This window comes from Scomber scombrus, chromosome 2, assembly GCF_963691925.1.
Source record: "Scomber scombrus chromosome 2, fScoSco1.1, whole genome shotgun sequence".
NCBI classification, from domain to species: Eukaryota; Metazoa; Chordata; class Actinopteri; order Scombriformes; family Scombridae; genus Scomber; species Scomber scombrus.
This window is the reverse complement of record NC_084971.1, coordinates 29,642,041-29,655,650: the sequence shown is the minus strand read 5'-3', so window position 1 is coordinate 29,655,650 and position 13,610 is coordinate 29,642,041. Positions and strand designations below refer to the sequence as shown.

Below are 13,610 nucleotides of genomic sequence, written 5' to 3'. Positions count from 1 at the left end.
GTTTTCTTCCATCTTTCTCTTTGTTCTGCCTGCATTTTATACCCCTGCATCCATCCTCTTTATCTCTCTCTGTTTGTGGGCTCTTTTTCCTGTCTTCCCCTTTCCCTCTCTGACTGTTTCTCTCCCTCTTTCCCTCTCTCCTGTTCCATTTATCCATCTCTAACCCCTTTCCTTGTCTTTGCCCCTTCACTCTCCTCTTCCTCTCACTCAAGATGTCTCCTTTCTTTCTCTTTCGCTCATCTCCACCACTTCTCTAATATATTTCCCATTCTTCCCTCGCACCCATCATCTCTCTTTCCCTCCCTCCCTCCTTCTCTCTCTTTTTCTCTCCCCCCTCCCTCTCCCATTCCCTCTCTCTGTTTCTATTCTTACCTCCAGCCACTCCGCGTTGACTCGTCGCAGCAGGAAGATCACCTCTCCCCTCTTCAGGTTCAACTCCGCCTTGCCGTTGCCGCGAAAGTCAAACATCGCCTGGGAAACACACATACAGCCATACACGCACACACACACACAGAGGAAACCACACATACACACACACACACACACATATATATACACACGTGAGTGAGTGAGAGGAGAGAAGTGAGAGAAGAGAAAAGAGAGGGACGGACACACTCAACACAGAGAGAGACGAGACGGTGAGAGCGGACAGGTAGGACTGAACACTTTTTGTGCGTGCTGATGGAGAATGATAGAGTGTTTTTAAGTGTGTTTAAGTGAGAGAAAGAGAGAGTGAGAGATTGAGGGGGAAGCTAGAGAAGACAATGATCATTGTTTTAGTTTGAATAAGTGAAGATTTGTGAGGAAAGAAGTGATGCGATGAAAAAAGGAGTCAACTTTGGAACATAAAAAGATGTTTGCATGCGAGAGAGAGAGAGAGCGCAGATAGAAGGGATATTATTAGACAATTTCATGTTTGTAGACTGTTCTTGCTTTTCTGCTTTGTAACAGTACCGATGAATTCATGCTAGTGTATGAAAGTGTGCGTGTGTGGGTGTGCAAGTTTTTGCAGATTGGTTCCAACTTCATTATCCATTACTGTGTCAATTATTTTATGAAAACAGTGAAGGATGCCGAGGTCTGAGGTGATGTCCTTGATGCTCATTTTGTCCGACCAAACCCAAAGACGTTCAATTTAAAAGGTTATCAACCTGAAAAAAAACAGTAAAACCTCTCATTTGGGATGAGCACAGCAAGAGTTTAGCATTTTTTGTAAAATAATGGCATATATAAATTGTCGTTGATCTATGTTCATTAATCAGCTTATAGATAATCATCTCAGTACTACGTGCATGAATGCATCACTTATGTATGTTAAGTGTATAAAACTGTGTGAGTATGTGTGTGTGGGATGAGGTAAAAAGCATGTAGCAGGAAGAGTTTTCAAAAGTGGTACAGCCTGAGGGGATGCTGCCAGATGCTTGGCAGAGATTAATTTGCATTTAAAGTACAACACAATAGAGTCATTATCATCGTTTTAAACCGATTCCTGTCCTTTAGCAAAGGGACCCTCCAACAGACAGATGATGAAGTAGCCTATTACAGACACACACACGCACAGACACACACGCAAAGAGGTGCAGCTCTACAGCAATCTTTTAAGTGTATTAGAGCTTGCATTGTGCATGACAAACACAACATCTGCAAACATCTGACTCTAACATTTGGATCCAAACTCAAACACATGTGCACACTCTTTCTGGTATTCAGCTGCACAGACGAGTGAGCAGCCTCATGCATATGCTTTTATGTTATCGATGTCTAAAAAGGAGAAGAGAGAGGGGACGAGAGTGCAAAGATGAATAAGGAAATAAGGCTGAGAAATAAGGGAGGGGATGAAAACCACAGTAGGAGAGCAATCGCATGAAACTGAAAGAGAGTTGGAGTTTGGCTCACAGAGGTAGAGTAAGTCCAAAAAAAGAATGAGGAGCGGTTAAAGCAGTGGGAGGGAGGTGAAAAAGAGGAGGAGGAGGAGGAGATGAGAAAAGTTAAACTGATCGATCAATGCTGTCTTCATATGGTCGCTTCACAGTGAGTGAGTGAGTGAAACGCTTAAAGCTCAACGCTGAAATAATAAATATTTTCACATTATTCAAGGGGAAAATTACATGTCACTCATAGTGATGAACTAACAGAAATTTGAGTCTGCAGTCGCTCTCAGCTGCTCTCATCAGTGTCACTTACACACAAAAAGGCAGCTGTTCCCAGTGAAAGGTATAACAAAGCCACTGTATGCTACCTGCCCAGCACCGAACAGCACAGAGGCAAAGTTAGCTAATAGTCAGTGAGCACAGTGGAACATTTAGCAGCTAAAGACCCAGATATTTCTCTCAGGAGATGGTGGAGACCAATTAGAGCTAAAAGGGGGGTGACTAATGGACCCTCCATTCATTAGGTGATCAGAATTATGATTGTAAATCGGGGTGCCCAGCATGTCGATCATGCAAAGGTCATGCTGGTATATTATATGCCATTAAAAAATGCATATTTTAATATCAAATCTTTTCAGATGTTCATCCCTCCTCTCTATGACATCAGCAACTTGATTGACAAAAAGAGCGGCCAGTCTGCTGCTGGAGAGAACTTTACGCTACCTTTACAACAACTAACCTATTAAGGTCCCACTTGGTTTCTGAAATCAGCACTGCACAGAAACCCAGAATACAAAGTTAGCTTACAGAAACCTCGAGTGAGCTAACCTCATTCATTCCTACCAACCTCGCCTACCAATTTAAATGAATATGTAATAGCAAAAGAACAATATAAAAATTAGTGCGGGACAAAGTAAGAAGATGAAAGCTGAAAGCACTTCCATGTGGAATGGGAGAATTTTTGTTGTACCATGTCCTATTCATGCAGAGGCACTTTCAAACCCTTCATAAATATTACAACAGAGACTTCCTAAAAGTGAGTTGAGAACGATAAAGTGAGGGGTCTGCAATCTCAGGTAATCAGACAGCAGTTACTTTTCACACAGCTGGATTCAAAAGCAAAGGCAGCCACCGAAGCATCATTCAGAGTGAATCATACCATCATTAAAGATAAGATGTTCTTCTGAGATGGACAAATGGTAAAAGAGGCCTTCGTTGAGGCAGCAGAATCATTTTAGGATTTTAAAACTAACCAGAAACAGTATCCTCTATCAAAGCTGTTCAGTTATAGAGGAGCACAGTTACATGATGCTATGAAGTGATGGCTGATGATTTGATGCAGCAACTGTGGAAGGACAAAGCAGACTGCTTTCTCACTGCAGCTCGAGGAGTCCATGAACCTAAACCATTCAATGCTACTGTGTATTTTCATTAAAATGTTATTCAAAGACTGACAGAATAACTATGAACAATGTTACCAATGAAAGAACACACTCAAGGTAAGGACATTTTTCAAACATTGATAAAACCCAGCTCCTAATATCTAAGTTGGTGTTTATCACCGCCAATTGTGCGCCTGAGATGGTGAGCCATTCTGATGGATTCATTGCAAAATGCAAGGACAGGGACACATTTCCGTACTTCTTTAACTAAGAGTTCATGGATGTGTCAATGAAAATCTTTTGTTCTATTCAGGCGAGATCTCTTCAAAAAAAGCTGTTTTGTGCGTATCTGGAGGAGGCCGACTGCAACCACGCTGACCTCTTGTTACACACTGAAGTGAGATGGCTGAGTAGGTCCAAATTCTTACAGAGCTCCTAACAGAGAAAAAGGATTTTGTCCTTGGTACTAAACATCCAATATACAAACAACTTGATGAGGATTAGCGGCTGCTAGATTTGGCATTTTTAACAGATCTGACCAACATGTTGAATGTGCTTAATTAAGCTGCAAGGAAAAGACAAAACTGTGGTCGACATGATCAGCTGAGTTAATGATGTCAAATTAAAACTACAACAGCTGTCGTTAAAGCTGCAGCGCAAAAATTCATGGACCTTCCAAAACATTGCATCTGAGCTGGACAGGCAAGGGAAGCAATGTGCACGACTTGACAGCAATTTAAATCCTTCAAGTGAGAGTGAGACTCTCTCTGAGCCATTTAAAGAATATTTCTCAGATTTGGCATTGCACATTGTCTGACTCACACTAAAGTCTTCTTTTTTCTTTATTTATTTCATGCATTTTTCTTCCTTTTCAACATTGCCAACATTACCTACAATGCAACTTGACTCGAATCACCTGACAGTAAAGATTCAGGTGTTTTATACTAGTTGCAGCTAATGTAATGTTAAGCACAGATAGCACAGGCTGACGCTGACTCAAGTGGCATCACAGCACAGATTCCTGTCTTGAAAATCTTAAATTTTAGGGTATATGTGCAATGAGAGAGAGTGTGCATGAGAGAATGTGCATGAGTCGCGCCCTAATAAATAAACGAGTGAGCGATGCCGTGCGTGCGTTTGTGTGTGCCTGCAGAAAATGAGACAGAGGCTAGTGGCAGATTAATGAAGCTGGGGAGAGAGGGAGCTGGCTGGATTAACAATCCACTGAGATTACCCTGACCCGGAGGACACATGCATACACACACATGCCAGCACACACACACACATGCCAGCACACACACACACACACACACACACACACACACACACACACACGCACACACGCACGCACACACACACACACACACACACACACACACACACACACACACACACACACACACACACACACACACACACACACTTTGAATTCAGGGCTGCTATTTTTAATGTTTTATTCCAGACGCTGTTTTATTTTAGTGCGGACCTGCCGCTGGCTGTAATTTATAGATGATGCAGAATGTGTTCAAGGTGATAAGCTACTATCTGCAGCACAAACACCAAATACGATGTGACAAAGCAATTCCCCTCTCACTATATCTCCTTTCATCTCTCTCTCTCTTTCTCTATCTCTCTCTTTTAACTTTTACTTTTTACTCATTCTGTTTCTTACACTCTCTCTGTCTTCACAACTGGTTTCACCACCCATGTGTAAAGCTGACTTGACAAGTTAAGTATGGGTACTAGTCATCGCTGTGGGCAGAAAGTGACTGTATGAAAACAGTGTATTGTGTATTGTGTATTTTAGCGTCTGCCTAGCAACATCAGTTCACTTCAAGATGAGTTACAAGGTGTGATGATGGTAAAAAACTATCAAAAGTTAAAAAGAGGGTAAAAATCTTAACCAGTGGTTTGAAATTTAACATTGAAAGATTACAAAAAACTTCCTCAGTGTGTGACATAAACAGAACCACAGACAAAGCCAAGCAAACAAAAAACACTCGTAACATTCAACGATATACATTGTGTTTGTGTTGCTTGTTTCTGTAATTTTGTATTGATTTGTCCTTCCTTGAATCTGTCATGTCAACATAATGTTCAGTCGACACAGAAGCTTTGCAAGTCATTGCAGTTGCTAGGAGCATTTAACTTGACATTATTCATTATGATCATGAAATACTCAGATTTAGGATATGTTAACTCTGTAAATTGGCTTACAACAACCTGCACAGCTGAATCCATCTTATCAAATCTTCTCGACAATTTTCTATCGCAATTGTTTTTACGCATGCTCCTTACTGTATGTAGGGAAATTAGGTCTCGAGTTTTAATCCCTCCAACAAACTTCTGATTGATCAAATGTTTTACCAACCTGGAAAACAGTCATCAATGAGCACAACACCAGACATATTGGTCCTATTGCTTAACAAATTGAATCCGAAGGCAGCAATTCAAAGATATTGAACCAGGCTATTACAGTTTGGCCAGACATTGAGATTGGTTGCTCCGACCAAAGTGTTTTACAGACTAATAAACGATGCAATTCTTAGGCATCACTTTGAATCAAAGAGAAAGACCTTTATTGTGTGATTCAGCATTTATACATGTTACTCAACAAACAGGCAAGAAGACTAGCATAAAAGATGTAGAGAGATCAATGAATGTGAATGTCATCAGCCTCATTAATTAGATTATTGGTAAATAATCTAACAATGCAAACTCAACAGTAATATCATTTTGTCTCCTGTCACTGTGCTCCAGTTTCTCCAGAGCAGGTATTTTGTGCTGGTGAACCTCAGGTGCCCACTTAAAGGCAGATCTCTAAATGTAGCCACACAACCCTTGGGTTCAGCAAGCCACAGGAGCAATCATCCAGTACAATTAGACTGGCGCCGACCCCGCCTTAATGAGCTTGTTAAACCCTTGGCTCGTTAGTCTGGCAATAGGGAGGTTGAAATGAGAATTGAAGTTTTTTTTTCCCCTCTTCCTGACATTTAATGAAATTGCAGTTTTTTTAACTAGATGGCCCACTTTCTATAAGGCCTAAGGACCATAGGAGGATATTCATATGTACAGATGTGTGTGTGTGTGTGTGTGTGTGTGTGTGTGTGTGTGTGTGTGTGTGTGTGTGTGTGTGCAGAAGGCCTATATCTGTGCAGGTGCCTTCTCCTTTTCACCTGTCACACAGGGAGTGTCTATTCTGGTATTACTTAAATCAAAACCCTTTACTGTTAATGTATTGATTGTGGGTATTTTGCATGCATGAAAACATCAATCAATACATATACATATATTACATTATGATAATCCAACCAAAAACTGATTCATGCAATTGAGTCTAGGATCTTTCTTCTCATGAGCAGTTAAAACATTTGAATTACAACCCAGTTCTTCAATTTTCTTCAATTAAAGCTGCATTAATTGTTCTTTTGAGTGCAAAAAACAAGAAAACAAGCTGACAGACACTCAACCCTGACATAAAAACAATGAAGCCAACGAAGAACAATATTAATGTCAATTTCATGTTTCTAGCCACCCGTTGGTACCTTTCAACTCTGACTCTAGGTGCTAGATGTTGAACTCTCTTTATCATATTAGTTACTAACTTTGTCTGTCTGTTCTTTGCTGCTGGGCAGTGAGCATACAGTTGGTTTGTTAGTTTATCAGAGCTCGCTCACTTGCTGCCAACAGCTGCCAGCTGTGGTTGCTAACGGGCTGATGAGAGCGATGAGACTAAGCAATTAATGTGCTGTGAGACTGAAACACTGCTATACAAGCTGCTAAGCTGCAGAATTGGGTGCTAAATATTTGCGAGTATGTCACTATGATGAAAAAGTGATTGAATATTGTAGTAAAATAAGTTTGAGAGACACACACACACACGCAAAGATTCACTTAATTTGCTTGAAATTAAATGTGTAATTTTTACCTCTATATTCAGTGTTTAAACTATATGCATATCAAGAAACATATCCACTGAGTTGAAGTGGTAAAAAGCAATGATGTGACATTTCATATGACCTCCATTTACAGACCTGCAAAATCTGCATATACTGTAGACCTGCATATTTTACCCCAATGGCACATCTACATGCACCAGTGGTCCCGCTGCTACACAGTTTAATTTCATTTAGTACATCTAAACGATCTGAGTTGTATTGTCATATTTCTTCCTGATGAGGACATAAGCGTACCTGCATATCAGCCTTTTTTTGCTCCGGTACGTCCTTATCTGGAATAGGATCTAATTTCTGCTTTAATGGCTCTCGCTGCAAAAGAATATAGGTTGAGCCTCAGTCGATTATCATCTGCTTGATTTTCAATTTTTTAATTTTATGGGTTCTTTTTGCATTTTTGCACTCCATCACTTTTCCTCTCAGCCTCTTTTCTTTTCCGTTATCTATTCCTGCTTCATTATCTGTCTAACTCCGCTTTTTTTTTTTTTACAACCTACAACGCAGCCCCCCAGCTTGTGCATCATTAAAATCTGATGTTAACAAACAGCAGCCTGTCCCATTGACCTTGTTTGCAGCTCATAGTGCCACAGCCAACAACAATTACTCATCGCACTGTTTGGGGCTAAGCCTGAGCTAATACTAAGTGGAGTGGAATGAAGTGTTGTAGCGTAAACGCTAACGCTTGCAGCAGCTCTACTGTGACAAATGCCCGTGTTCTCTGCTTATCCATCACACTCAGACCAGCCATTGATCACTGTTTGGACAGAACTTAAAATCAGCTTCCCTGTGCTGAAAAAACAGACGGCAGGACATGCACAAACACATATAAACATGGCGAGGAGCACTCTTTTTTTTTCTAGAGAGAAAGAAAAAGGCCTAAAATAAATGTTGAGTAGGCTGGAAGCTTCGTGAGTAGAGTACACCAATGTTTCACTTCTGTGTGGGAGAGAAGGGAGGCAGAGAGAGAGAGAGACGGAGAGGAGAGTAAAATTGAGTTGCTGTGCTCACTTTGGCAATATAAAACCACTGGAGTGTGCAGAGACGGATACGGTGTGTATGTGTGTGGACAAACTGCACCCTTGTCTATGTAGTGCAAGGTTAGGAAAAGTTAAACACTTTCGCAAGGGCATAACGCACACATAGTTCAAGAGCTGCAGAAACATACACTTCACCTGCAGACATATACTAAGGTGCACGGTGTATGGGCGAACCACACACACACACACACACACACACACACGCAAACGCACACGCACACGCACACTCACACACAGGCACTCAAACTGCAAAAAAATCTCCAACTTATCAAGTCATTTCTGTCTATAACTGAGTTCTGAAACCTTATATTCTTAAAACAAGAGAGAAAGAGCAGCTAATGCAGTGAGAATATTTACCAAATGTAATTACATTTTTGAAAATTACTTTAAATAAACACTGAAAAACTCTTTTGACTTGTTTAAAGCTACAATATGAATATGCATCCCAAAATATTGTATCAGATCCAACGGCAGTGAAACAATTATTTGTGTTTCTGCTGATAGATGATGTTAAAGCTCAAATCATCAAATGCATGACTGCACTTGAAAAAGTCTGCTTCAGTGCACTCTATGCATTCCCTCTGTGCACACTGCATGATGCTACATACGTCCTATCAGATCCTTGCTTGTGTTTTATCAACTCTCGGATGTATGCAGCTTCAGATAAAAACATTTGCTAAATGAAATCATAGTTTGTTATCTAGTACCAGTGTTGACTCAGGTGAGGTACACATACTTCTTAGTCACATACTGAGTATATTTGGTGAAGGCGTAATCATACCTGTACTAAATTAAGCTTTTCAGAAGATTCAAATCAATGTGCTGTCACCTTTCCCTAAAGAGTCTCAACAGTTTTCTTTAACTAAAATGAAACTTAAATGACAGATGTCAAAAAATTACTTCATAACAACACACACATGTGGACAATACACACAAAGACTCACACACATTACAATGCACTTAAATAAAACATCACAATAATGCTGCGTTTGTCATCCGTCAGCCTGACTGTACTATCAACATTACTACTCCCACACAAACATTATTACACACAGTGACTAAAAAGCACTGTTTAAAAATAGCCTTGTGTTTTATGTGTTTGCTCATATACTAATATCTCTGTGAGGACTGATTCTGGTACAGTGGACCTGTAATGAAATGTGCTATATAGATCAAACTGTATGGCCTTGCTTCGTGACAGTGAGGGTGTTCAAGTACAATACAAGTAAAAGCGTGTGTGTTTAAAGGGCAATCTATAACATTGTGCTGACCAGACAAAAAATACAAGCCATTTTTTGCCTCCTTGGAGACTTTAACTGGCAGATCATTACCACTTTAACCTCTAATATGCCCGAAAACTCTCCAACACACCTGAACGTGAACCTCACAAGCTACAAATCTTCAAAAACAAACATCTTCTGGGTAAACGAGTGCATTAAAAAAAGAGTTTCAATTTCCCCTTTTTTATTTTACAGCGTCAGGGTGGAGGGCATGAACAGAATAAAAATGAGAGGATGTGAAGGAGGATACGAGGAGGAGGCGGAGAGAGGGATGAGAGATGGTCACAACCTTGGAAAGAGAGAGAGGGAGGGGAGAAGAAAAGGAAACAAGGACAAACCTAAAGGTTGTTTAAAGGGAGGGGTGAGAGGAGGTAAAGGATAGAAAGTGAGGAAGGAACGGGGAGGCTGATGTGAAAAAAGAATACAGAAATTAAAAAAAGGAAGTGAAGCAGGACAACAGAGTCACAGGCGAGAGGGACGAGAAAAATGTGACACGACACTTGACGAATTAAGTCATCCTTATTGATTTGTCACATCAGTAGATAAGTTTGTGTGTTGTTTCTTTTCTAGTGTGTATTTTTGGGTGTTGAAGCTTACAAAGTAATGCAGTGCTGTGGGTGTAACTGTGTTAAATTGTCTTTTTGTTTTGCCTGTCATGAGTTACAGTCACTCCAAAGGGTGCTGACTTTATCATATGATGTGCTGCATAGTGTGTGGTTGTTTGACTAACAGGTTGTTACTCTATCGGTGGCCATGGAGATTGTAACCAAAGCAACAAAAACAAAAAATGTAACCACACTTACCTCGGCCCTGGGGGAGGCGAAGAGGTCCATATTGGGTTTGACTGTCTTCCTAAAATACAAAGAAAGAGACAGACAGGAAGACAGTTGTACGTGAACATGCAGTCTGCAGGTGGGATCAATAAAAGGACGGATTATCCCCTAAAATGACATCCAAACTGAACCATTTTAAGGCTTGACATTTTAATTAAAGCTGCTGTCAGGGCCAATCTATTTGTAGCCATGTTAGCAACAGGGTTTAAACCCTTATATACTGTCCAGGTCAAATTTGACCCAATTTGCCATTTGACAGCTCTAATAACACTCCAAATGTTGTTTTCTTTTACCCTGAAATGTGATGACTTTTCCTATAGTGGCCCACAATGCACAAAAATGAAAATATGTGTTACACTTCTGTAAAGGTGCTACAAGTCTTTGTTCATTGATGTTGACCCTTATGTATCTATTGGTTTTTAGTTAAATAAATAGTTAATAGTTTTAATAAGAATAAGATAGTAGTTATGATGTAGCAGTGAAGACTGATGGCTCTGATGGTTATACAATAAACCTCATCGTTCCGTAAAGTTCTTGTCATTTTCAGTTTCTATAAAATACATTTAAATAATTACTGTTAAGTTATATTTTCATGTTTTAAAATAGGACATGATATTGTGTGAAAGTAAGTGTTTTTTCTCAAAAAATGTTTAATCACATTTATTGATCAGTCAGATCGACTATTGATGCTTTCTAAACAGATCTGTGGTTCAAAATTTGGTAAAGACACTTTTTATGAGGGGATTCTTAGACTGGGTCAAAATGTACCTAAAACATACTGCAAGGGAGTAAAATATGAACAGTATCTAAGGGTTATCGATGGCAATGTCAGTCTGTCAGTCCATTCACCATGGACTGAAATATCTCAACAGCTATTGGATGAATTGCCATGACACCCGCTGCAGGGTTGAGTTTCCCAGATGACAAACCCTAATAACTTTGGTGATCCCCTGACTTTTCACAACACTAGTCAAGGTCAAAATTTCAATTTGCCAGATAATTAGGTGATTAAATACGTACAGAAAGTAATGGCATCAGCTGTAATTTGCTAATAGTGCTACTTAGCAAATGTAGGCATTTAGCAACATATTAGCATTTAACTCTACAATGCTCGGCCTAAAACACATCAGCCGAGCTCTTGTGCAAAACCAAATTATATCTTTTCCCTTTTTGAAATAGAATAAGTTAAGTGGTGTCTACATTTCAATTTAACAATGTTGAACATTACTTAAAATGTATCATTTGTATGCCAAATCACAAAATGTATGATCTATTTGTAAACAATGGACCAATTTAGTATCAAGAAAATGCAGCCAGTAGTTTAATGGTGCAAGAAAACTCTTGTTTCAGTGAAGCTGATCATTAAAAAAAAGTTATAAAATGTAAATGTGAAGTTGAAGTAAACTATTAGAACAATGTGACAAGATGCATCTGGTTTTACAGCTCTGGGACAATGCCTGTAATTAATAAGTTGCGACATTTAAAAGAGGAAATGTCACAGTTCCTTCTAATATTCCAACACACACAAACTGATGATACGTACATTTGAATAAAGGCAGGCCAGATGTAAGAGGAGAGGAAGTAATGAGAGTCTAACTTTGCATCATTTCCTGTTGAGAGTCCCTCTTTACCACATCTCTTGCTGGTGAAACTTGACCACATGGAAATGGGCCAATCAGAAGCTCGATTTTCCGTTATGAATGAGGAAGTAGACCGTAAAAACAGTAATAATATGTGTCTGTAAATTTTTCCTCAGCGCCAAATGTTCTCACCTCCATCTCTTCCTCTCTACTTAACTCCAGTCATTTACGATGTGACGGAGAGTTGCAAGGATGAGATGTGAGGAATCAAAGCAGCACTCATTTGGCAAATGGGACATCATAACTCAGGATAGATTTTAATCTTCTATCAAGTATTTATGGCGCGCTAGACAGCTGTATCACCTGTCGCTGGTCCTCAAGATGATTATTCAGTATTTTACATCCTTGGATGTTCTGCATTTCCCTATAAAATCATCACTTACTTACTTACTTACTTACTTACTTACACTCTTGCATACTAAATTTCACACACTGAGTGATTTCAGCCATCAAATAACTTGTTGCGTTTATATTTTAAAAAATCAGTACAGTTAAAAAGATAACTGACTGTCACTGCATTCAGCTACAGTCCTTTACCATCAGTATCCAGTTAGTGAACACAGTTCCAGGCCAAATGTTTAAGTTTAAACACAAAGAGGTTTTTACTTATATCAACTATTTGAAAAGCATTTGTTAGAAAATACTTATTCTAATAAAAGATTTGTGGAGCATTGCATTAGTTTAAGCAGAGCCTCGAGGTCACGTATCAGCTGCTTCATTCATGCTTCCCCATCAGTGACTCGTTCATCTGCTGCTTAGCTACCAGCTGACTATTAAAAAGATCGGGAGGTCTTTTATAAACTGACATTTCTCACTGACTATGCTGCTAATACCTTAATTCTAACATTGTTTGCTGCAGCAGCTTCCACCACCACCACAACCTCATCCCTGAGCTGAGTTTTTGGTATTAGATACTAAACTGAAGATCTAAAGTTCATGTATGTGCCCTGCATGTTTTCGGCATCTCAGGTGTGTTAGAGTGGGAAGATACCTAAAACATGCAGGGGTTTCCATGCAGCTTTCCAGGAGCAGGATTGGAGACCACTGCTCTACAACATCAGCGCCTTTTACTGACGGATATAACCGTTTAACCATTTGCTATGGCTGGTCAGTTCCTTGATGTAAATTACTGACTGACTGACTGAATAGCACACAACAGATATATTTGAGCATCAGTTCCTGTTTCTGTTGTTGGGCTCCTTGTGCCTTATTACCTCAGAAAAGCATTCAACCACTTCAAAGACCTTCTTAAAAATTATGAATTTTGAGCACATTCCATGTCATAAGATACAGGATTGAGGAGAAGAGAATGCGTCATGGTGAATCAGCATTGGCTTTATTCAACAAGGACAACAACACTCCCATTGAGGTGAGGTCACTTAAAGAAACAGTGAACAAAATCTCTAATATTTTTAAAGTACTTTTTAGAGTGTCCTCGAGATTCAAGATTTTGTCAGATTGCCAGACGATCAAGTGTTTCCGTTTAGCAGCTCAAGCGTACCTCAAAAGAAAAGATTCCTGTTACAATGCTCTACAGTTTGACCCCAACACTCATTCACTCTGAGTCACTTTGGCTATGAAAGTAGACAAGATGTCTAATAATGTAGTGTT

At 39.6% G+C, this 13,610-nt stretch overlaps 1 protein-coding gene across 1 annotated transcript in view; it reads right to left on the bottom strand.

Moving 5' to 3' along the window:
- Positions 1–13,610, bottom strand: part of ncf4 (neutrophil cytosolic factor 4) — a 39,413-nt gene that overhangs the window by 14,201 nt on the left and 11,602 nt on the right. The window contains exons 6-7 of the mRNA XM_062429696.1: positions 10,330–10,378; positions 373–471 (exon numbers count right to left, since the gene is read on the bottom strand). Coding sequence (XP_062285680.1) covers positions 373–471; positions 10,330–10,378 — 148 coding nt within the window. The remainder of the gene's footprint in view (positions 1–372; positions 472–10,329; positions 10,379–13,610) is intronic.